Consider the following 21,092-nt stretch of genomic DNA (forward strand, 5'->3'; position numbering starts at 1 on the left):
TCCCCCCCAAAATGGGGTGTATAACCGTCCCCGATCCGTCACCTCACCCTGGCTGACCCCGACTTGCCACCGAAAGCCCCCAGCAGCCCTGGGCCCCTGAAGGCACAGCCGGGGTTATGAGCAGAAGTGGTGGGAGCTGTGGGAAGGGAGCGAGGGACGGAGGTGGAGTCCCAAAACCAGGGCAGCTTTTGGAGCGAGGAAAGCAGACCCACAGCAGGGAGAGCAGCTCCCCTCACCTGCACTCCCAGCAGCTGGGATTCCCTCCCCCCGCCCCAGTGGCCACCTGTCCCTCCCCTCCATCCCCTAAAAGCTCCTGCCCCCCCTTTCTGTCCCCAACAGCTTGAGTGGAACCACGCAACGAGCCCCCCCCTCCCAAACCCTCACCAGGGTCCCCCGCAGCACCACAAAATTAAAATGAACAAAACACTAAGATATAAGTTACTGCTTAAATTATTTGTAAAACATCTTAAATTTTCTGTGACATATTTTAAATACCCCCCAGGACCCCCCCACGATGTGTGTTCCCCAGAGCTGGGGGGGGGGGGGCTTCAGTTCTAGCAAGGCCGGAGCCCACCACTAACTGGAAGTTGATGGGGGAAGGAGCAAAGAACAAAGAACAAAGAAAGGGTTTCTTATCCTTTCACAGCTTCAACAACTCCGCTCTAAATATCAATAATAAAAGTTATATTATAATAAAATAGTTCTTCGTGAGGCAGTGGAGATCGAACAAGCCCTTTCACACACCCCCCGGGGGCAGCCCAGGTTTGGGCTCGGGCTTTGTAGAAACTCAGTAGTAAAAAGGGTTTTACTTGGGGAGAGGGGGGAGCGGGGGGGGCGGTTCTGAGGGCAGGGGGGGTGGTCGGGGCTTGTCCGTGTTGGCGGCGGGTCTGGAGCTGGTGGAAGCCCGGGGGTTCAAGAGCTCGCCGTATGAGTGGAAGTCAAAGGCAGGGGGCTGGGTCGGCTGCATGCCCTGCGCGCTCAACAGCGAGTGCAGCATGTTGACCGTATCCTGGTAGTCACTGGCCTGGTTGGCGTTGTGCCCGTTGGCCCCCGCAGGACCCTTGTCCGATTTGCCATGGGTGCCCCGGGCTTTGTTGGCCTGGGTATCTGAGCCATGCCCCGGGAGATGGGCCGCCCCGGTGAGGTGGGGGTAAGGGAACGGCCCGGCAGGGCCTTTGGAGGCTTTGCTGACTTTGGGCTGGTGCTCGTGGGCTGCGGCCGTGGCCACGGCTGCGGCAGCAGTTGCCTCCTCTGGGGGGGGCCTCTTGCGGGAAGAGGCAAGGGGACCGTAGCTCTTGTGAGGCACGGTGCTAGGCTGGCTGCTGTGTTTAGAGTCTCCCGGCCGCTTGTTTGCCACGCTGCTGGGGCCAGCGCCAAGCTGGGGGTGTAAGTGTTTGTGAGAGTGGTGGTTGTGGTAGTGGTGGTGGTGGTTGGAAGAGTGGCCCTTGTGTTTCTCCTTGTGCTCACGGTTCTTGCTGCTGCTCTCGTCCGAAGAGCTGTGCCTGTCTGCAGCGGTTGGCACCTTGATCCGCATTTTTATCTCCTCCTGCTTGGAGGGGAGTGGCCTCTCCCCACCTCCACCTGCCACCGGGATCCTCAGCTTCAGAGCCGAGGCTTTGTCACTTTTTTCAGGGCCAGGAGGGCGCTCAGGGTTCTCTGAGCCACCAATAGGGATTTTCAGGATGATTGGAGAGGGGTTGCTGTCCTGCTGGACTTCCCTCTCCCGCTGCTGCTGGACCAGGAGATTCTGCGCGGCGTAGGCATACTGAGACCGCACGTTGGCTTCCATGTTCTCCAGCTGCCGCTTCTGCGCCGCCAGCTCCTCGGCGTGCTTGGCCCGGTACTCCTTGAGCGACACTTTGGCAGATGGGGCGTTCTTGCCGCTCTGCTTCTGATAACCAGCGCCATCTTGCTGTAAAGGATGCTCAGCAGCTGATGAGCTTTCGTTAGTCCTGTGGCTCTGGCCAGTTTCCAGCCTGGCTGGAGGATGCCAGTGGTCAGGCTGGGACATATCTGCACCGCTCTGGTCGCCAGGTGAGTCTGCCGCGGTCGGCAGAGACGGCCCCGCTCCAGCGGTCGAGGATGTTGACATGCTCATTAACCCAGCAATGTTCATGTCCGAACTATTGTTCCTGGAAATCATGTTGAGGATTGTCTGCTCCGACAGGCTCTCATCTTCACGGTGGTCATCAGCCTTTGACTTCCTGGCTGCTTGAGAGGCCTGGAATAAAAAACAGCGACTGGTCATTTACTTCGGGCTGTTGCTAGAGCTGGTTTGGTGCAAGCAGCCCACCCATTACAGTTCAAGTTCGCATTTAAAGACAAATCCACTTTGCCCCCATCCCTCCTTGTGGGAAAAGACCTAACCACTGAAGCGGGGTTGCTACTGCAGTTGAAAAACCCAGGTCTCTACAGAGTTAACTCAGAACAGACGAACTCGAGTGCTGAAGCAACATTTTGCCGACGCAGCATTCAGATTTTCCCCCCCACGCGCCCTTCAAACGCTGTCTTGTGTCGTCATACCAGAGATGCCACACAGCTTCGTGCACACACAGAAGAATTCAGAGCCCGTGTTCCCCTGCAAGCACCCACAGTCCAAAGCAGATTCTTACCCGCCAGTTCCGGATACGTTTAAGCCGGTTGGGAGTTTTCTCAAGGATCTGCAGGAATTCATGAGTCAGTTCTGCAGAGGAGACACAAAGCCAAGCAAGAGGGTCAAAGGTGCAGAGACCAGCACTGATCCATCAGGGCAACCCCCTACTTACTGATGAATGGAGCTACTGATGAGATGGAGCTACTCCAGGAGGGGAAATACTGAGAACTAGTATCACTGACCACATTTAGACTCATCTCACTGCACGCCCTGTGCCATCTCTGTTGTACCACAGAAGCTGCTGCTGCACTGGAAACCTTGGCAAGACCTGAAGTCCTGGAGTCCATGAACTGGCCGGTGGCCGTGTTTGAATGGCAGACCCAGGAACAGAGATGCCAAAATAACGTAAGAGCCTTTGGGGGGGAACCTCGCTCCAAAACTTACCATCTAAGAGCTCCAGAGTTACAGTGCCATCAACGTATTCCCACCAGTGCTTCCCGTCCGTGGAGACTGGGATCTCCCAGTTGGACCACTTACAAGCCAGGTGGATACAGACGCAGGCCACAACGGGAGGGGTGTACTGCAGGCTGAAGGTGGTCAGGTGCAGGCTGACGTCACCAGCAGGGAGAGAGAAACAGAAAGCCATGAACTCCCAAGCCTGAACTTCAGCACTCACAATCGCCCACTGAACAGACGCTGCACAGGATGGTGGACACAGTGGGGGGGAGTCCCTGCCATTCCTCCCCCAGTACAACCCCACTGTTACGGGCGTCTCTGTCCCACTCCACCAATTTATTCGCCGGTTCTTTCCCTGTTCTGCCGCAGGTTTATTTGGGTCCAGGCAACTTGAGGCTCTGCAGTTCGTGCAGAAGCAGCGAGGCATGCTGCCGCCGCCCTCCTCCGAGGGAGAAAGTGAGCGGCTGGGTTACCCGCCAGCCCCCACCTCTGCTGTGGGATCTGCTCAATCTGAGAAGGATCTCAGACACTTCCAAAGTGCAACTCCTGGGATGGTGTTCAAGGAGCAAACCGGCCCTCTTCGGCTTTTAGGAAGGGTCTGGTCTTTCCCGAATGGTTTTTAGGAAAAGCACTGAAGCTTTGGCTGTGAACAGCACCATACGCTTGGAGTGACTCAGGAGCGCCTAGAAGGGAGCCTGGCTGCCTATCAAGCATTTTTTTTTATTAGTAAATTGATTTGCCATGTGACAGCTCAGACATCAGTTTTGGGAGGGCTAGGTAGCACGGAGAAGAGGAGAACCGGTGGACTAAGGAAGCATGTTGCTCTCCACCCGCAGGAACACCAGCTCCACTAAGCCTTAGGAACCACGACAGCCAGTGGAGTGCAGGATTTGTCCACTGTCATGCTCATGAATCGGCCCTTTTAAAGAGTGCTTGATGGAAACAGTGCCACTGAGCATCTACATGCAGCTGCAGGATAGCATTATCTGCATTTCTTTGCCATGCTCAGGTCATTAAACATTTTTCCATCAATACCATGCGGAGGGACAGGGAATCTCTCTATGGCATCTACAGCCAAAAAGTCTGAAGATGTTTCATGGATACTGTATTTATCCATACATCAAGTCGTCAAACCCAGGAAATTCAGAGCCTTTACCCAGTCTGCCAAGGTAAAAAGTGAAGGTGCACAAAGAGCCTGAACTCTGCCCCATAACAATGCCAGAAGTTAAACATACGTAGCTACACCTGATAAATCTAGTTCATCACTTAAGCACCTTATTCAGGCATTTCATGGCATCACTTTAAGGCAAAATTGAGGCTGCCTGGCAGCATTTCTTACTTTCTGCCTGGATTTCTTTCAATTATAACCTTAACTCCTAATTCCTTGGTTTTGCAATTATTGCTGCAGGGATAAAACACATTTCGAGGATGCATTTACCCACACATTACTAACACCACCTTCCCTTGACGTTAGTTTATGCAGGAAACCCACACAGTGCCCTTTGGAGCCAGAGAGCACCTTCAACAAACAATTCTCCCAGCACGCTGCACTGCGGAGGCGAGCAGGTAACACCTCCCAGGCAGAGAGGAGAAAAACGACTCGCCCGAGGCCACGCACATTCACAGCTCAGCCAGGGCTTGGAAGCGTTCTCCAACTCTGCAGCTTCACCTGTGCTAGCACCTAAACCATCTTTTTTCCCCCCATCCTTTCACTTCTGCGAGCTCTTTCACAAATACACAAGATTTTCCATGGCCACAATTTGGTCTGTTCCAAACATTTAACTCCAGGATTTGCCTGAAGCTGGTAATCCAGGAAATTAGGTTTCAAAAAAAGTGTCAGAAGTCCCAACACAAGGGCTGGTATCAGCCTTTCAGTGAAAATCTGGTGACAAAACTACCCAGATCTCTCAAGGGGAAAAAAAAAATCTAGCGGCTTTTTTAGTTTCTGAGATTCTCCTTACAGGACTGCCTGTCCAGTCACTCAGGCCAGACAAGAGCATCACTTTCTCTTGTAACACCTCATGCCTGCACCCAACTGCCCTTTTTCTCCCTTTAGATCAGCCTTCTTTGGGGTACAGACCGTATTTGTTGACAATTTGCACAGCACCTAGTTTAGTGAAAGCTCTCTGACATCTAGGTACTAAGCAAGTAAAAATGTATATATTCAAGTCTACCGTTTTGTAGGTTTGGGTTTTTTGGGGGGTTTTTGTTGTTTTGTTTTGGTTTTTTTTAATTTTGCAACTATCTAACTCCCCATAAAAGAAAACAGTGAAGTTCTTGGGCATCCCATCTGCCTCGCTTATATTATGTGGCCGGTTTTGACCAGCAGCTAGCAGGAGAAAGGGTTCCTGCTCTTTCTGAACCAAACTGAGCGATGCCCAGCTGCTCGCAGGCTGCCCAATGCCCCAGGAGTCACCAGTAGCACATCTCCTCCAGATAAGACCCTCTGTCAAATATGAATCAATTGTAAAATAATAACCTGTTGGTAGCCATGAAATAGGAAGTTTGCGCCAAGTCCTTGCTGGCTGAAAGGGAAAAGGAAAAAGCAGGGCGTTAGTCTGCATATCCTGACAAATATTGTTACATATTAGTGCAAGAACCACCGGTCTCTCACCACCACACACACAATAAGACACCAAGTACGGTTCGACTAACTCTACGCCACAGCCAGAAGGATTTTAGAAATTACTGTACAGAGAGAGCTTTGCATGGTTCAGCAGAGCCACAACATCGCGTCAGTCGTTTGCAACTGCCTCTATTTTGACATTCGTTATGGTTATTAAGGAGACTGACTGCAGGCAAGTTCTTGGGCAGTTCCGACTGGACACAACGTATTTTCACGGCTCTTCTCTGAGGTTACACGGAGGAGAAGCCGCAAGCACCCGACGTCTGACGTGGCTTACCTCGCACTAGCTGCGTGCACTTCACCACGTGGGTATGGGGGTGGTCAATAGTGATCTCAAACCCTGGAAGAACACAGACATACAGCCATCAGAAAACCAGCAGCACGCCCCCACGGATCTACGAACCTCACGTTTCCTGCTCCTGGGGGACAAGGCCTTCTCCCCTTCCCTCCTACGGCCCCTGCTCTCTGCTCGGAGGCAGGCAGGAATAGAGGAGCCCGTTTTCCTGTATCCAGAAGACTCAAGTTGTCCAGTCACAAAACCCGAAGGTCACTGCTGCTGCCAGACCTCCAAGCAGCTAAATGACTTCTGCGCTTGAAAGACCTCACTGAAAACAAAACAACTATTAAAGATTTTAAAAATAGCAGGACAAAGTCTCTTACAGCAGCTGGGAGGAAGGAGAAGACAATGGCATCTGCTCAAAGGAATTTCTGTCACCCAAAAAGCTAAGAGGAAGCAGACGTTTTCCCTTTGAAGGAGCCTACGGCACTAAAGACAACTGAACTTAATCCTTGCTTTAGCTTCCTATTCAGTTTGGGCATTATGTTTTAAAGAAAAAAAAAATCATTCAAATCTGTCCATGTGTGCAACAGATTTGGTTCTTCCCATGCAGAACATTCTAGAAGAACTCAGATATTAAAAAAAAGGCAACAGGAGAACCAAACCGGGGTCAGTTCAGCCACTGGCTTGCCAGGCCAGCGCATGCGACCCACCAACACTCCTGTCCCTCCTGTCCCCTTGTGAACGAGGCGCTAGTGGCATTTACTCTGAACCAAGTCAGAAATAACAAAGGCCTACTGGGTATTTTGGAGTGGAACGCTAGCTACAAACTGCCTCTGAAATGGAACATTCGTTAGTAAAAACAAGTTTTAACAGTACATTGTGAAAAGGAACAGGATACCAGACCCAATGGCCACAGCCCTAAATGTAAGCTCCAGCTTCTACTTTCGAAAAAACCCAAAAACTGTTGCTGTTTTGGGGGTTTTTTTCTCACATTCAGCTATCTGATCAAAACATTAACTTTCAACCCAGGTTTTGTTAGACATCTCTCAGTACAAACAAGACTAAAGCATTATCGAGTTCAAGAGCGCAACAGAGGACAGCTACCAGTGTCCAAGTGGTACAAAACCTGTTTTGGGGAGGTGGGGGGGGGGGGTGGAGAAAAAAAAAAAAAAAAAAGAGACGAGCCACACTTCCACGCTTAAGTTCTCTGAGTATTGAACCTGACACAAGTTACACCTGAAAAAACTGATGTTAAAAGGAAAACAGAAGGAGTGGGTGCGAAAAATAGAGTTTGTTGCCTGGACTCTTGCTCTCCTACTGGCCAGCTGTGCATCTGCCCTCCAGCTGTGGAGAAGACTGTGCGGTTAGGCTCTCCGCTCTGCGGAACACTCCTGGGTCTGGGATTCGTGTGGCAGCCCGTCCGCTTTGAAAAACTTACCCAGGGTCTGCAGTATTATGCTCTCTAGAATGACCAGGTCTTGGGCTTGTTGCAGGTAAGCCTGGGGTTGAGAGGACAGGCAAGTTACTCACGATGAGGCACTCCGTATAAAGCCTGCACATTTCTAACACCCTTTCCTCAGGGAGGCAAAAATAGCAAAGGGGAATCTTTATGCCGATCTGCACTGGGGGAACTGGCACAGATTCCCTGCCAGAAAAGAGAAAGCAGAGTGCTGGGGTGGACCCGCTCCCCTGCTAGTACTTCTGCTAGGGGACGGCTGCTTCGGGATCCACAGTGGCCCTCTCAGTCCTGGTCCCTCGCACTGCCTGGGACGGCTACACGAGCAGTACAGGAGAGGAATTAGCCGCTTTTTTGTTTTGTTTTTTCCCTTAAGCTTTCCTGGATAAAGCTGCCCCTTTTCAGCAGGGTTGGCTGCTCAGTTCCAGGTAAGACAGGCTGTCTCGAGAGATAGGGAATTGGCAATGTTTTTAATAAACCCACCATTAAACGTGGGGGGACAGAACAGAACCAAACTGCACACACCACCTCCTGCTCTGCCAGACACTACTCAATCGCAGCAGCCAACATCCATGCTCTCCTGAGCAGCTTTTCACGCAGACACTGTTACACAGCACATCTGAGTCACATTTGCAGCAGCACAGCAGAGGAGAACAGAAGAGAGGTTGCCACAGAGCAGGAAAGAAAAGCCTTCTGTTGTACAGAAGCCAAAAAGCTCTTGGTAGCATAAGAGCAATCGAACTGGAAAGCTGTTGCTGACCATCCTAGGACACAGCCACTCACTTAGAGTGCGGGTACTGCTGAACCCCATTTAACGAGACGCTGTAGCCACGCGATTCAGGATGCAGCACGCTTCCACCATTCCCATTCCTCGTGCCTCCGCTCCTCAGACCAGAGTCCAGTTCTCCGATCTCAACACTTACCTCGCTCTTGGTGTCTAGAGGAGGCTCCTGGGGGTGCAGACAGGCATGTGCTACCTTGATTACGTGCTCCAGCTTATGAGGCTGCTCCTCCACCTTGGCTGCCAAGAACAGAGCTGCTGGTACCACCGACTTCAGAAAAAAAAAAAAACCCACACATTTTTTTTAAAGTTACTAAGTTCAAGATTAAAGCAAATAAATTAGGCTAATTCTCACATCTCAAACAAATATTCCTTTTGGAAACAAAACTTGCACAAGTCCAAACGCCACCAGGAGGGAAAAGGGTCTTTGGTGACTACCGGCAGCTACGAACCACCCTTCCCCTTCCCAAGCCCCCTCCCCATGGTCGGTCCCATCACGCTGCCCCCCAAGCGGGCTGCCAGGCAGCAACAGAGCTGGGGGATTCCCAGCACCCCCACCCCGCCAGGCCCCAGCACACTTACGTTCCTGTGGAACTGGGTGAAGGACTGCACCATATAGAAGCGGTGCATGTACACGATGGCTGTGTTGATGGTGAGCTGGGAGCTAATGGGGTGGTTAAGGAAACGCACAGCCCTGACGACGACCCCTGAGCAGCATACTCAACTCCCCTACACCCCACCGGCATTGGGACAGGCCCGGCTCTCCCCACTCCCGGGCTGGGCTCTCCCAGGCTGGACCTGGCCCTCCCTGCATGTCATAACGGCTCTCCCTGCTCCCGGCCTCGCTCTCCCTGCAGCCCGGCCCGGCTCCCCCCGCACCCCGGGTCTCCTCAATCCCAAAACAGGCCTGGCTCTCCCCACTCCCGGGCCGGACCTGCACATCATAACGGCTCTCCCCGCTCCCGGGCCCGGCTCTCCCGGGCCGGACCTGGCCCTCCCTGCACGTCATAACGGCTCTCCCCGCTCCCGGGCCGGGCCTGGCCCTCCCTGCGCATCCTAACGGCTCTCCCCGCTCCCGGGCCGGGCCTGGCCTTCCTCGCACCCCGGCCCAGCTCTCCCCGCTCCCGAAACGGGCCCGGCTCTCCCCGCTCCCGGGCCGGACCTGGCCCTCCCTGCGCATCCTAACGGCTCTCCCCGCTCCCGGGCCGGGCCTGGCCTTCCCCGCACCCCGGCACAGCTCTCCCCGCACCCCGGCACAGCTCTCCCCGCTCCCAAAACGGGCTCTCCTCGCTTCCGAAACGGGCCCGGATCTCCCCGCGGCTGATCCCGGCTCTCCCCGCTCCCGAAACGGGCCTGGCCTCCCCCGGCATAGCTCTTTCCGCGGCCGATCCCAGCTCTCCCCGCTCCCGGGCCGGGCCTGGCCTTCTCCGCACCCCGGCACAGCTCTCCCCGCTCCCGAAACTCGCTCGTCCCTCCCCGCAGCCGGGCCCGTCCCTCCCCGCTCCCCGGCCGAGCCAGCCCCTCCCGGCGGCGGCAACCCAAGCGCAGGCCGTGCGGCCTAGCACGGCCGGATACACGTTGAGACGCTGTCCCATGTCCTGCAGCAGGTTGGCCGCTTGCTGCCGGTACGAGAGCTCCTTGTCAGCGTCGAGCCCGGCACGACGCGAGGGGCTGCGGTCCAGCTGCTCGCGGGTGAAGTACCAGCGCCGCCCCGCCGCGCCGCCGGCCCCTCCGCCCGCTGAGGCCTCCATGGCGATCTGCGCCCGCGCGCGCACGCACGCACGGACGCACGCACCGGCGTGCCGGCGTCACAGGGCGGTGGCGCGCGCGTACGGGTGCGTCACAGGGCGGGGCAAGGGAAGAGCCGTTAAGGCGCGTGCGCCGGTTGGGCGCGCATGCGCGTCCTCACGCAGGAAATGGCGGTGGGGGGAGGGGCGGCCGTTAGCCCCCGCCGCGTTCCTCGGCCCCGCCCCACCCCCGGCCCCGCAGCCCGGCCGGCACCTCAGGGCCCCCCCGAACACCCCCCCCCCCCAGACGCCAGGCCACAGCTCGTATCCAAAGTGAGTTTTATATATAATTTATCTGTACACACGAAGGACAAAGTACCTCAGGTTTGCGCTGGGCGGGGGGGGGGAGTGGGGGTTTCCCCGAGCTGAGCCCCCCCGCCCCCACCCCAAAACTGCTTCAAAAACCAACAAAAAATAAAAAAAAAAGTCACTTCATTAGGTTTTTTGCATTTAAAAGGGGAGGAGCTGCCCCCTCGCTCCCCCCGGCCGGCTGAGGGACCCCCTGGCCGGGGAGGGCTGGGGGGCTGCAAAGGTGCTTTGCCTGCCCCCCCCCAGTCAGGCGGCACTTCAGTTTGGCACACGGGGGGGGGGGGGGAGAAGACCCTCACCCCCACGCCAGCCCCTCCGGGGGGGGCCCATCTCCCCTCTTTGGCACGTGGGGCGTTTTGGCAAAGGGGGGGGGGGGGGCTGCACCCTGACCCCTCTGCTCTGCAATCCCCCCCCCCGGTGCGGGGCTGGGAAATGCCCCCCCACACACACACCCCGCCCTGGGGGGGGGCCACAGGGGGCAACCTCCCCACTCCAGCCACCTCCCTTTTTCCTTTTTTTTTTTTTTTTTAAATATGCGGATTTTTTGTCTGACCCCAGCGCAGGCTTGGGGGGCACAGCCTCGGGGGGGGGAGGGGGGGGCAACCATGGGGCCCCCCCCTAACTCCCTCCAGGGCCAGCATTGAGGAAGTAGGTGGTCATCTCCCCCTTGCCCTTGACCTTGACCAGCCCCCGGCACTCCAGCGCGTAGCCCTTGGCCGCCAGCACCTGGTACAGGTCCGTTGTCACCTGGCGGGAAAGGGGGGGGGAACGACACACAGGGGTGAGGGGGGGCTCGGAGGGGGCCCTGTCCCCCCCTTCCTGTCCCCCCGCCTGACCTGGATGCGGTCGGGGACGCCGGTGCTGTCCATGCGGCTGGACACGTTGACGGTGTTGCCCCAGATGTCGTACTGTGGCTTGCGTGCCCCGATCACCCCCGCCACCACCGGCCCCATGTTCAGGCCTGGGGGGGGGGACACACATGCAGACCGTCATGGCCCCCCCACACACACACGCACTGCTGCGGGGCTGAGGGCACGGGGGGCGTGCGAGGGCACGGGGAGGGGGGCGTGTGAGGGGAAAAGGGGGGTGCAAAGGGGTGTGCGAAGGCAATGGGGTGTGCAACAGGGTGTGCAACATCGGCATGTGTAAAGGGGTGTGTGAAGGAAGAGGTGTGCATGGGTTTGCACGTGCAAAGGAGCGTGCAATGGCAAAGGAGCGTATAAAGGGGTGTGGGAAGGCAACGGGGTGTGTGACATCAGGATGTGTAAAGGGGTGTGTGAAGGCCATGTGTGCAAAAAGGAAGGGGTGTGCAAGGGTTTGCATGTGCAAAGGAGCGTGCGACAGCAAATGAGTGTGTAAAGGGGTGTGCAAAGGCTAAGGGGTGTGCAACATCAGCATACGTAAAGGGGGGGTGTGAAGGCCACACGTGCAAAAAGGAAGGGGGGGTGCAAGGGTTTGCATGTGCAAAGGAGCATGTGACGGCAAAGGAATGTGTAAAGGGGTGTGCGAAGGCCAATGTGTGCAAGGGCTAAAGGGGTGCGCAACACCAGCATGTGCAAAGGTGCGTGTGAGGGCTGCATGCACAAAGGGAAAAGGGCGTGCAAGGGTTTGCCCGTGCAGAGGGCTGCATGAAGGCCGGGGGGCGTGCAAGGGTTTGTATACAAAGCGGTCCGCAAAGGCCGCGCGTGCAAAACAGCAGAGGCGTGCAAGGCTTTGCCTGTGCAGCGGGGTGCACGGAGGCTGCACACGCCTGTCCGAGGGGATGCACCAAGATCATGCCTGCAGCCGCCGCAACGCAAGGGCCAGGTACGCACGCGTGGAGCGGGGCGCGCACAGGGCGGCCGCTGGTGCAAAGGGGCGTGCAAGGGGCGTGCAAGGGTGCGCTCACCGATCTTCATCTGGAAGTTGTTGAAGGAGTGCTCGTTGATGTACTTCATCTGCTCCATCAGGTGCATGGCGTAGTCGGCCAGCGCCGCGATGTGGCTCCGGCCCTCCCGGTCGTAGGTGGAGGCGTTCAGCCCCGAGGCCGCCATGTAGGTGCTGCCGATCGTCTTGATCTTCTCCAGCTGACGGTACTTCTGCTCGCTGATGATCTGGGGGGGGGGGGGAAGGCGTCACCCCTCGCCTCCCCTCCCCAGGGCACCCCATCGTCCTGCACCCCATCCCTGTGCACCCCATGCACTGTGCTCCACAGCCTCTTTGGGGCCTCCTACACCCCATCTCCAGCACCTCATCTCCACGTACCCCATCTCCATGCACCGCAACCCACAGCTCCACAGCCTCTCCAGCACCCCATGCACCCCATCCCTGTGCACCCCACACGTTATTCCGCAGCCCCTCCACCACCCTGTGTGCCCCCATCCTCGTGTACTTCATCTCCGTGCAATCCATCCTCATGTGCGCTGCTCCACAGCCCCTCCAGCACCCCGTGCACCCCATCTTCCTGCACCCCATCCCTGCTCATCCCACACACGCTACTCCGCAGCCTCTCCGGCACCCCACACCCCCCATCCCCACCCTCCACCCCATCGCACCCCACTCCGCCCTCGGGCACCTCGTCGAAGTCAGCGATGATCTCGTTGAGCAGCCGCAGGCACTCGACGCCCTCGTTGTTGGCCTCCAGCTCGACGTAGAACTCGGAGAAGTTGCTGATGGAGGCGAACATGACGGCCACGCACTCGCAGGACTGGTAGTAGAGCTCGTCGTTGCGACGCTCCCGCGCCAGGAAATGCGCCGCCACGTCCTTGGGCAGGATGTTGTGCAGCAGCCGCCGGTTGTACGCCTGCAGCTCCTCCATCTCCTCCTTCTCGCCCGTCGCCTGCGTCACACAGCGCCATGCAAGGAGCTGCGCTGGGGCCTCGCGTCCGCCCCGAGGTGCGGGGAGGGGGGGGTCGGCCCCGTCCCCTCACCCCCCGCAGGTCCTACCTGCAGCTTCCAGAGGAAGTCGAGGCGAGCGGTGGACTCGACCTGCTGCGCGTGCAGGTACAGCGCCAGTGCGAAGACGGCCAGGATGACGGGGGTGACGTACCGCAGGGCCACCTTCCCCTCCGCCGGGCTGCAGGCACCCCCAGCCCGCTGAGACGGGATGCCGGACAAGTCCATGCCCACCCTGGGGACCCCAAGGCTGCACCTGATCCCCAAAGATGCCCCCACCCAAGGGATCCCCTAAGATGCACCCACCCCAGGGATCCCCAAGCCTGCACCCACCCCCGAAGCACAGACCCCCAAGGGACTCTCCTGCCGCTGCCCACCCTCACCCCGCTGGTCCCAGTTCCCCGCTCACCATTCACCCTGCGACACGTTGAAGGAGGGCCTGGGGGGAGAGGAGCCGGGGGTTAGCGGCGTGGGGACATGGCTCCCAGGGTGGGGGGGGACGACACACGGGACGGGACACTGGGCACTCACAGGGCATTGGCCACCACCAGCAGGTCGGCGTTGTCGAAGAGGGCGGCCTGGGGCCCCTCCACCAGCACCAGGTAGGTGGCCTCGATGGCCACCATGAGCAGCAGCTTGCCGATGCTGCTGATGTGCAGGAAGACGGAGCAGGCCAGCAGGCTCAGCACCACGCTGTAGTTGAAGTACTGCGGGAGAGACGCCGCAGGGATGCGCTGGCACCCTGTGGGGACCCCCTGCCAGCACCCCACATCCACAGGGACCTTGCACCCATGGGGACCCCCTGCCAGCTGTGCTGGCACCCATGCAGGACCTGGCACCCACAGGGCCCTATGCCAGCACCCTACATCTCTGGGGACCCCATTCCAGGACCCTGGGGGACATGGCACCCACAGGGACCCCCTGCCAGCATGTTGCATCCTCAGAGACCCTGTGCCAGCACCCAAGGAGGACCTTGCACCCGCAGGGACCCATGCTGGCACCCACATGGGAACCCCGCATCCATAGGTGCCCCACGGCCACTCACCTCGGGGAAGTCACAGGCCAGCCCGCCACGGTGGCAGGGGTCCGCAGGGGTCCCCAGGGAGAAGTTGAGGGCCCGAATCTGGCAGGGTCCCACCGTCTCGGGGGTGACGTTGAGCTCGCGGGCGGCACAGTCCCGCAGGGCCACCTGGCTGCAGGCGAACTGGGACGGGAGAGGGGGGTGAGCCGGTGCCCCACAGCCCCCCCCGCAGCTCCCCCCGCAGCCCCCCCCGGCCCGGTGCCCTTACCATGTTGACAAAGGCGGCGACAAAGACGAGGAGGATGGTGAAGACCCCGATGATGGTGCTGTGGGCACGGGACTGGACGATCTTCCGGGAAAGCTGCTGCAGAGCAGCTGGGAAGAGCTGGGGGGGGGGGGGGGGGTGGAGGACCCCGTCACGTGCGGCCAAACCCCCCCACACCCCCCACCTGTTGGCCCCGTACTCACAGTGATGCAGGAGTAGACAGCGCAGACAAAGAGGATGGTGGTGAGGAGGATGAAGATGCTGACGTATACACCGAGCATCAGCGGGGAGCTGGGCAGAGAGGAAGCCATGAGTGCCAGGGAGGTGGGGGGGGCAGGGGCCAGGGTTTGGGGGGGGCCGCAGCACTCACGGGGGGAACACCACGATCTGGAGGCAGCAGATGAAACAGAAGACGAGGAGGGTGCAGGCCACATAGCCACCGAAGCGATCGTCCACCTTCTTGGAGTACTGCAGGGAGGAGAGGGGGAGCTGGGCTGGGTACGGAGGGGACCCCAGGGGAGATGGAGGGGACCCCAAGGGGGATGAGATGGAGAGGATGGAGGGGCCGGGACAAAGGGGACCGTGGAGCCAGTGGGATGGAGGGGGCCCCACAGATTAGAGGGGACAGAGGTGACCCATGGCTGGGATGGAGAGGGTGAAGGGTACCACGAAACCAGGACAGAGAAGGACCCCAGGGGATGGAGGTGAGATGAGGGGGACAAAGGTGCTGACGGGGCCGGGACAGAGGGGACTTCAGGGGATGGAGGGGACTGCAGAGCTGGGACAGAGGGGGACAGGGGGACCCCCACCTTCTTCTCCAGCTCGGGTGTCTGGAAGGTGAGCAAGAACTTCTTGACGTGGTCCTTGCGGAGCTGGTCGATGCTGCGGGCATCGATGGCCCGGCTCAGGAACTCGTCCACCTCGTCCTCAGGGTTGAGGGCCTCCTGGGCGCCACGGCTGGGGACAGGGGCTGGGTCAGCGCCCCCCCTGGGCCCCCCGCTCTGCCCCAGGGAGGGGCTGGCTGTGACCCCTCTCTGGGCACCCCGGCACGGGGGCACTTACTTGTCCTTGCTGGAGTCATCGATGCCCTGGGGAGACACAGGGGAGATGGGGGGTGTCAGGGACACCAGCACAGAATGGGGGGGACCCTCACAGATGACAAGGACACGGGGCATCTCCCAGGGTCACCAAGGCCACCAAGGATGGCGGAGAGAGTCCCAAGGGTAACCAGGATGGGGGGGGATCCCCAAGGGTTCCTCAAGCCTGGCAAGGATGGGGGGGTCCCCAAGAGTCTGCAAAGGGAGGAGGGAGGGGACTGGGGAGGGGGGAATGTCTGACACCAGTTGGGATGGGGGACCCCTGAGAGTCCCCAAGACCAGTGAGGACAGGAGGGAACCCCAAGAACTTCTGAGGACAGAGGGAGACACCTGGGGGTCCCCACAGGCTGGTGAGGGTAGGGGGGATCCCCAAAGTCTGCTGAGGACGTAGGAAGACCCAGGGGTTCCTCGAGGCTGCGGGCTGTGGGCAGGGCTGGGGGAGCCCAACAGTGGCCACGGAAAGGCAGCGAGCAGCGATACCGCCGCAGCGGGGGCCCACCCTGCCCAGCGTCCCCCCCCCAGGCCGCTCACCATCTGCCGGAAGGCCTTGGAGTCCTTGGTGCGGGAGAAGGAGCGCTCGGGCACCCAGCGCGGCACCAGCCCCTCCGTCGAGTTGGCGCGAGCCCGCTGCAGCTTGGCCAGAATGGCTTTCTCCTCCTTCTGCGGGGTGATGTGGCCGTGAGAGGGTCGACCCCAGGGTTCCCCCCCGTATCCCCCCCCAAATGCCCCCCCCCCCCGACTCACGCGCTTCTGGCTGCAGCCGACAATGAGGAAGGTCTCGATGTTGTGCTCCTTGAGGTAGGCGTTGCGCTCTCCCCCGTGGCCCGGCTCCACCTCGTAGTCCCCGTTCAGGTACTGCAGCGTCGCCCAGGTGATGTGGATGCGCCTGGGGATGGGGAGGAGGAAGGTGCTGAGCCCCCCCTGCCCTACACCCCCCCGCTCCGGTTCCCAGCCCGGCACCCTCCCCGTCTCGGCTCACCCGGCTTTGCCGCCCGCTTCCATGTGGTTGGCGAGGGTCACGTCGTTGGACCAGACGTCGAACTGCCACTTGCGCAGCCCCAGGACACCGCAGTGCACCCGCCCGCTGTGGATGCCCACCCGCATGTTCACGTTCACCCCCGTCACCTCGCGCACCAGCCTGCGGACGGCACCGCGTCAGCCCGAGGCACCGTTGCGCCGCATCCCGCGGCCAGCGAGCACCGGGGATGTGCCAGCACCGGGGTCAGGCACAGCCTCCCAAGGGTTGGGGGGGCACCAGGGACGGGTGCGACCCCCCCACCACGCTCTGCCCCACTCACGAGATGGCCTCAATCATGTCGACCCCCATCTCCACGCAGCAGTGCGCGTGGTCCCCGCGCGCCTCCGGCAGCCCCGACACACAGTAGTAGCAGTCCCCCAGGATCTTGATGCGCAGGCAGTGGTTCTCCTGGGGGATACTGGCTGGTCAGGGGGGGCTCTGGGACCCCCCCTCACCCCCAGCCTCCCCCAGCCCCACCGCTCACCGCCGCCAGCTTATCGAAGCGAGCGAAGAGCTCGTTGAGCGTCATCACCAGCTCCTGCGCCGTGCACTGCGAGGCCAGGCTGGTGAAGCCCTCGATGTCCGCGAAGAGGATGCTGCCGGGAGGAAGAGCGTGGGCTGGGGAGAGACCACACACCGCCCCAGACCCCCTCACCCGGTGACACCCCACCCCCGGCCCACACCCCCGGCCCCGCAGTACCTGACGTTGTCGTGCTTCTGGATGTAGATCTTGTGGAACATCATGTCCTCCTTCTTGGTGTTGATGTCCTCCTTCATCTCCATGGCCACGTGCTGGGGCAGCACCGAGAGCAGCAGGCGCTCCTGCACCCCAGCACCACCCCGTTAGTGGGGGGCCGGAGCCCTGATAGACCCCCCCAGCCTGACCCCGCTGCCCCTGGGCCCCCAGCCCACCTGCTGGCGGTTCTCCCGCTGGAGGTGCAGACGCGCCTGGATGTAGCCGCGGGTCTCCTGGAAGGCCTGGCGCTGCGACACCTCGGCCGGGTAGTGGGTGCAGACCCCCACCACGTTGGTGCAGAGGAAGATCAGGGCATTGGCGCTGAGCTGGCAGGGGAGGTGGGCTCAGCGCGGCCACCCGGGGACCCCCAGCCCCGATGGTGAGACCTGGCCAGCTCTGCCACCCTCCTCTGCGCCCCAAAACCCTGGCTCCGGTACGGGGGGGGTGCTGTCAAGAGGAGCAGGTGGGGTGCAAGGAGGGACATGGGGCAGGGAGACACGGGGATGCAGGGACCCGGGGACGCAGGGCAGCGGGGTGAAGGGGACCCAGCGACATGGGACGCCAGGGCAGGGGGTGCTGCGGGGACGTGGGGCACCTGGCGCGGCAGGAAACCAGGGCGCAGGGGATGCGGGGACCTGGGGACCCAGGGTTGGGGTGGCAGAGGACACCTGGGGACACAGCAGGCCAGGGCAGGGTGCACGTGGGGGACCCAGGGATGTAGGAATCCAGGGCAGGGGGGATATCAGGATGCAATGGCCCGGGGCAGGGGGGGACACGGGGACGCGGCCAGGCCCCGCAGGCCCTCGGGAAGCAGAGGAAGCCGGGGGAGGGCCGGGAAGCGGAGATGGCTGCAGCAGCGGGAGTGCTGCGGTTTCCCCCCTCCCCGTCCCTGTCCCCCGGGACCGGGGCCAGGGCTATTTATAGTGCTCCAGCAGGGAGCAGGGCCCTCGCACCCACCCGCCATCCCCATCGCATGCCCCCGGCTGGGGTCACAGCCTCATGGCTCCCACCCTGCGGGGGTCACCCCACTCGGGGGGTGGGGAGTTTCCCCTCCTGTGACCCCCCCAAGCCCCGCCGGCCTCAGCCCCCCCCAGCATTGCGTTCCTCGCCCTGCGCCCCACGGGGACAGCACGTGGCCCCGACTCCGGCCAGGCAGGGCGAGGGTGACGGGCAGCCCCGTGGAAGGAGGGGGGAGCACAGCGAGGCCCTGCTGGGGGCTGGGAACACACGGCCCTGTGGACAAGGGGACCCCCCACACCCCCCCTGTCCATGCAGCACCCCACTGGCAGCACCCACCACCCCGGGGGGGGGCAGGACAGGGGACGCTGCCAGGGTCCCAGCCCCCCTGGGTGGCAGCCACCTCCCTGCCCTGGTGCCCTGGCCCTGCACTCCCCCTCAGGGGTTTCCGCTGGCCCCACAACAGGGGCTTTGTGGGTGCCCCCCCCCACCCCGGCACAGCCCACAATGGCGGGTCTGTGCACAGCCCCACCGGAACGAGAGGCCCCCTCACCCCCCGCACGGGGCTGCGGCAGCGGAGCGACCCCCGGCCACACCACAGCCAGCACCCGTGGGACCCTGGCATGGGACCCCCCCCCGGGCAGCCAAGGGGCCCCTCCCGCATCCAGAATTTTCCATGTGCAGCAACATCAAGTGCAGAAAAGTCCAATTTTGCAGAGAGGGACTCAGGGAGACGCTGTCAGTGGCGGTGCGGGGATCCCACCCAGGGTCTCCTCCACCCCACGCCGCAGGCAGGCAGGACCCCCTTGGCGAAGCCCCCCCCGCATGTGTCCCCCCCCCAGCCCTACCTGCTTCCAGACGAAGGGGTCGGCAGCGTTGCGGTGCCAGGCAATGGCCAGGTGTAGGGCAGAGAGGAGGACACCGGCCAGCACGGCCGCCCGCATCCGCACCGGCAGCAGCGTGTAGGTGATGTAGATGAAGAAGACGCTCCACCAGACACCCTCGGCCGCGCTGCGGGGTGCGACGGCCACCGTCCCCAGCGCCTGCACCCCGGCCAGCAGCCCCAGCACCACGTAGCTCACCACCCACATGTAGTCCTGGGGAAAGGCGCTGCGGCTGCACAGCACCATCAAGAGCAAGAAAAGAGCCGTGGCGCTCGCCAACGCGGCGGCCGCCGGCACATGCGGGGTGCCGGGCAGGCAGTGGAAGAGCAGCATCACCCCGCAGACCAGCACCAGCACCCCCATCAGCACCGTCAGGCTGCTCTGGTTCATCTGGAAGAAGTAGCGCTGATAAAGTCGCTCCAGTTTGGCCGACTGGAAGCGTTTGGAGCGGAAAACTTGGAGCAGCCGCCGCCAGCACTCGCTGGCCGATGGCCGCCCCCCGCGGCCCCCGGCCCCCTTCGGCCCCTTGGCTTCGCCGTCCTCCAAGCCCAGGTCCACCGATTTGAGCCCCGGGTCGCCCATGGGCCCCTTCTTGCCGTAGTGGTCCTCCTGCCAGGTACAGCGCAGCCCCCGGGGGGGCCCCCCACCCCGCTCCATCTCAGGGTCCTGGAGGCAGCTCATGTAGCGGGGGCCGCAGAGGGCGGCGCGGGGGCGGGTGCCCTTCTTGCCGTTGCGCTCCCCCCATGCCGTCTTCCGCTCGTCCACCTTGGGCACCAGGATGCCGCTGAACCACGACATGCTGCGGGCGCCGGGAGGGGGGTCAGCGCTTGGTCCCCCACCCCAACGCCCCGAGAGGGACCCCGGTGCCCACGGGGGTGCGAGGCAGAGTTTCTCCCACCCGGCAGGGACAGGCGGCGCGAGCAGCAAAGGGCCCCGATGTCCCGTCCCACCCCGGGGGGCACAGACCCCAAGCCCCGGCTCTCCCACCAGCCTCACGGCCCCTGTGGGAACGGCCGGTACCGGGTGCCCAGCGCCGGCGTCCCGGTGCTCGGCCCTGCCGAGGCCGTCCCAAGCCCGTTCTCCCTGGCACGGCGACCTGTGGCAAAGCTGGAACCGTCCCGGGTGTCCTGGCCCTGTTTGTCTTGAACGGCGGCCAACGGGCTGCACCGGGCACCTCGGCCCCGGGGCACCGGGGACCGGCCGGGACGTGGCAGCCGGTCCCAGCCCCAAGGCGAGCGGCGGTGAGGAACGGCCACCCGGGAAGAGCCAGCCCCGGCGGCGGCCGCCTCCCTGCCCCTACGCCTGTCTGCCTGCCTGCGCGCTGCCTGCTCCGGGCACGGCCCGCGGGGAGCCCCGCCGGGCACGGCCCCTTCACCCCGGACCCGCCGATGCCCTCCCGCCGCCGCCCCGGGCAGCTCCCGCCGCACCGGGAGCTCCCGCCGCTCCGGGCACCGGGCAGCTCCCCGAGCACCGGGCAGTCCCCCGGGGCCGCACCGCTCCCGCCGCCCCGGGGCCCAGGCCGGTGGTTCCCTCCCCCCCCGCCGCCCGCCGCTCCGGGGCTCGCGCAGCGCCCCGGTCCCGGTCCCCGCCGCCGCCGCCGCCGCCGCCGCCCCGGCCCCCCCCCGCCGCGCCCGGCCGGCCCCGCTCACCTCCGCCTCCGCCGCCCGCGGGGCCCCGCGCCCCGGCACGGCCCCGCCGCCACCCGCTCCTACACGGCGGTCGCGCTGCACCCCCGCCGCCCCATCCCGCGACCAGGCCGGGCCCCCGGTGGCGGTGGCGGCCCCGGTCCCGGTCGCAGCCCCGGCCCCGGCCCCGGCCCGCCCCGGCCGGTGCCCGCCCCCCCCCCCCCCGCCCGGATCCGCTCCCGGGCGCTCCCGGCCGGCGGCCTTAAAGGCGCAGCGGCGGCGGCGGCGGCGGCGGCGGCAGCGGCCCGGTACGGCCCGGTACGGCCC

General features: G+C 62.1%; 2 protein-coding genes across 5 annotated transcripts; both read right to left on the minus strand.

Moving 5' to 3' along the window:
- Nucleotides 1–434: 434 nt before the first annotated feature.
- Nucleotides 435–9,984, minus strand: CCNT1 (cyclin T1). 4 transcript variants are annotated; one of them, XM_054806820.1, is made up of 9 exons: nucleotides 9,768–9,981; nucleotides 8,775–8,856; nucleotides 8,335–8,463; nucleotides 7,394–7,454; nucleotides 5,953–6,015; nucleotides 5,529–5,574; nucleotides 3,038–3,201; nucleotides 2,613–2,683; nucleotides 435–2,221 (listed from the first exon to the last, which is right to left on the minus strand). In XM_054806820.1, exons 1-9 carry the CDS (start codon nucleotides 9,941–9,943, stop codon nucleotides 806–808), a joined length of 2,208 nt encoding a protein of 735 aa, XP_054662795.1. In that variant the 5' UTR covers nucleotides 9,944–9,981; the 3' UTR covers nucleotides 435–805. The 4 variants fall into 4 exon arrangements, 3 of the variants coding, with proteins under 3 accessions (XP_054662795.1, XP_054662796.1, XP_054662797.1); XR_008574414.1 differs by lacking the exon at nucleotides 3,038–3,201 and having other exon boundaries at nucleotides 2,083–2,221; nucleotides 9,768–9,984; XM_054806821.1 differs by lacking the exons at nucleotides 8,775–8,856; nucleotides 9,768–9,981 and having other exon boundaries at nucleotides 8,195–8,461.
- Nucleotides 9,985–10,334: 350 nt separating this feature from the next.
- Nucleotides 10,335–20,950, minus strand: ADCY6 (adenylate cyclase 6). The gene is made up of 22 exons (XM_054806817.1): nucleotides 20,790–20,950; nucleotides 19,105–19,939; nucleotides 17,476–17,625; nucleotides 17,264–17,385; nucleotides 17,048–17,159; nucleotides 16,844–16,971; nucleotides 16,525–16,683; nucleotides 16,290–16,431; nucleotides 16,077–16,205; nucleotides 15,511–15,536; nucleotides 15,258–15,405; nucleotides 14,819–14,916; nucleotides 14,652–14,739; nucleotides 14,452–14,568; nucleotides 14,208–14,366; nucleotides 13,694–13,869; nucleotides 13,572–13,601; nucleotides 13,214–13,343; nucleotides 12,843–13,106; nucleotides 12,177–12,381; nucleotides 11,125–11,249; nucleotides 10,335–11,035 (listed from the first exon to the last, which is right to left on the minus strand). Exons 2-22 carry the CDS (start codon nucleotides 19,936–19,938, stop codon nucleotides 10,907–10,909), a joined length of 3,471 nt encoding a protein of 1,156 aa, XP_054662792.1. The 5' UTR covers nucleotide 19,939; nucleotides 20,790–20,950; the 3' UTR covers nucleotides 10,335–10,906.
- Nucleotides 20,951–21,092: the final 142 nt, after the last annotated feature.

This window comes from Grus americana, chromosome 31 (assembly GCF_028858705.1).
Source record: "Grus americana isolate bGruAme1 chromosome 31, bGruAme1.mat, whole genome shotgun sequence".
Lineage (NCBI taxonomy): Eukaryota > Metazoa > Chordata > Aves > Gruiformes > Gruidae > Grus > Grus americana.

What these genes read in the sequence shown, in the direction of transcription:
- CCNT1 (XM_054806820.1), bottom strand. Translation starts at nt 9,943, where the DNA reads ATGGAGGCCTCAGCGGGCGGAGGGGCCGGCGGCGCGGCGGGGCGGCGC. An exon ending in GTGCACGCAGCTAGTGCGAG is followed by an intron (nt 5,575 to 5,952) that starts GTAAGCCACGTC and finishes TTTCCCTTTCAG; the next exon opens with CCAGCAAGGACTTGGCGCAA. An exon ending in AACGTATCCGGAACTGGCGG is followed by an intron (nt 2,222 to 2,612) that starts GTAAGAATCTGC and finishes TTTTTATTCCAG; the next exon opens with GCCTCTCAAGCAGCCAGGAA.
- ADCY6 (XM_054806817.1), bottom strand. Translation starts at nt 19,938, where the DNA reads ATGTCGTGGTTCAGCGGCATCCTGGTGCCCAAGGTGGACGAGCGGAAG. An exon ending in GAAGCGGGCGGCAAAGCCGG is followed by an intron (nt 16,432 to 16,524) that starts GTGAGCCGAGAC and finishes CCCCATCCCCAG; the next exon opens with GCGCATCCACATCACCTGGG. An exon ending in TCGGCTGCAGCCAGAAGCGC is followed by an intron (nt 16,206 to 16,289) that starts GTGAGTCGGGGG and finishes ATCACCCCGCAG; the next exon opens with AAGGAGGAGAAAGCCATTCT.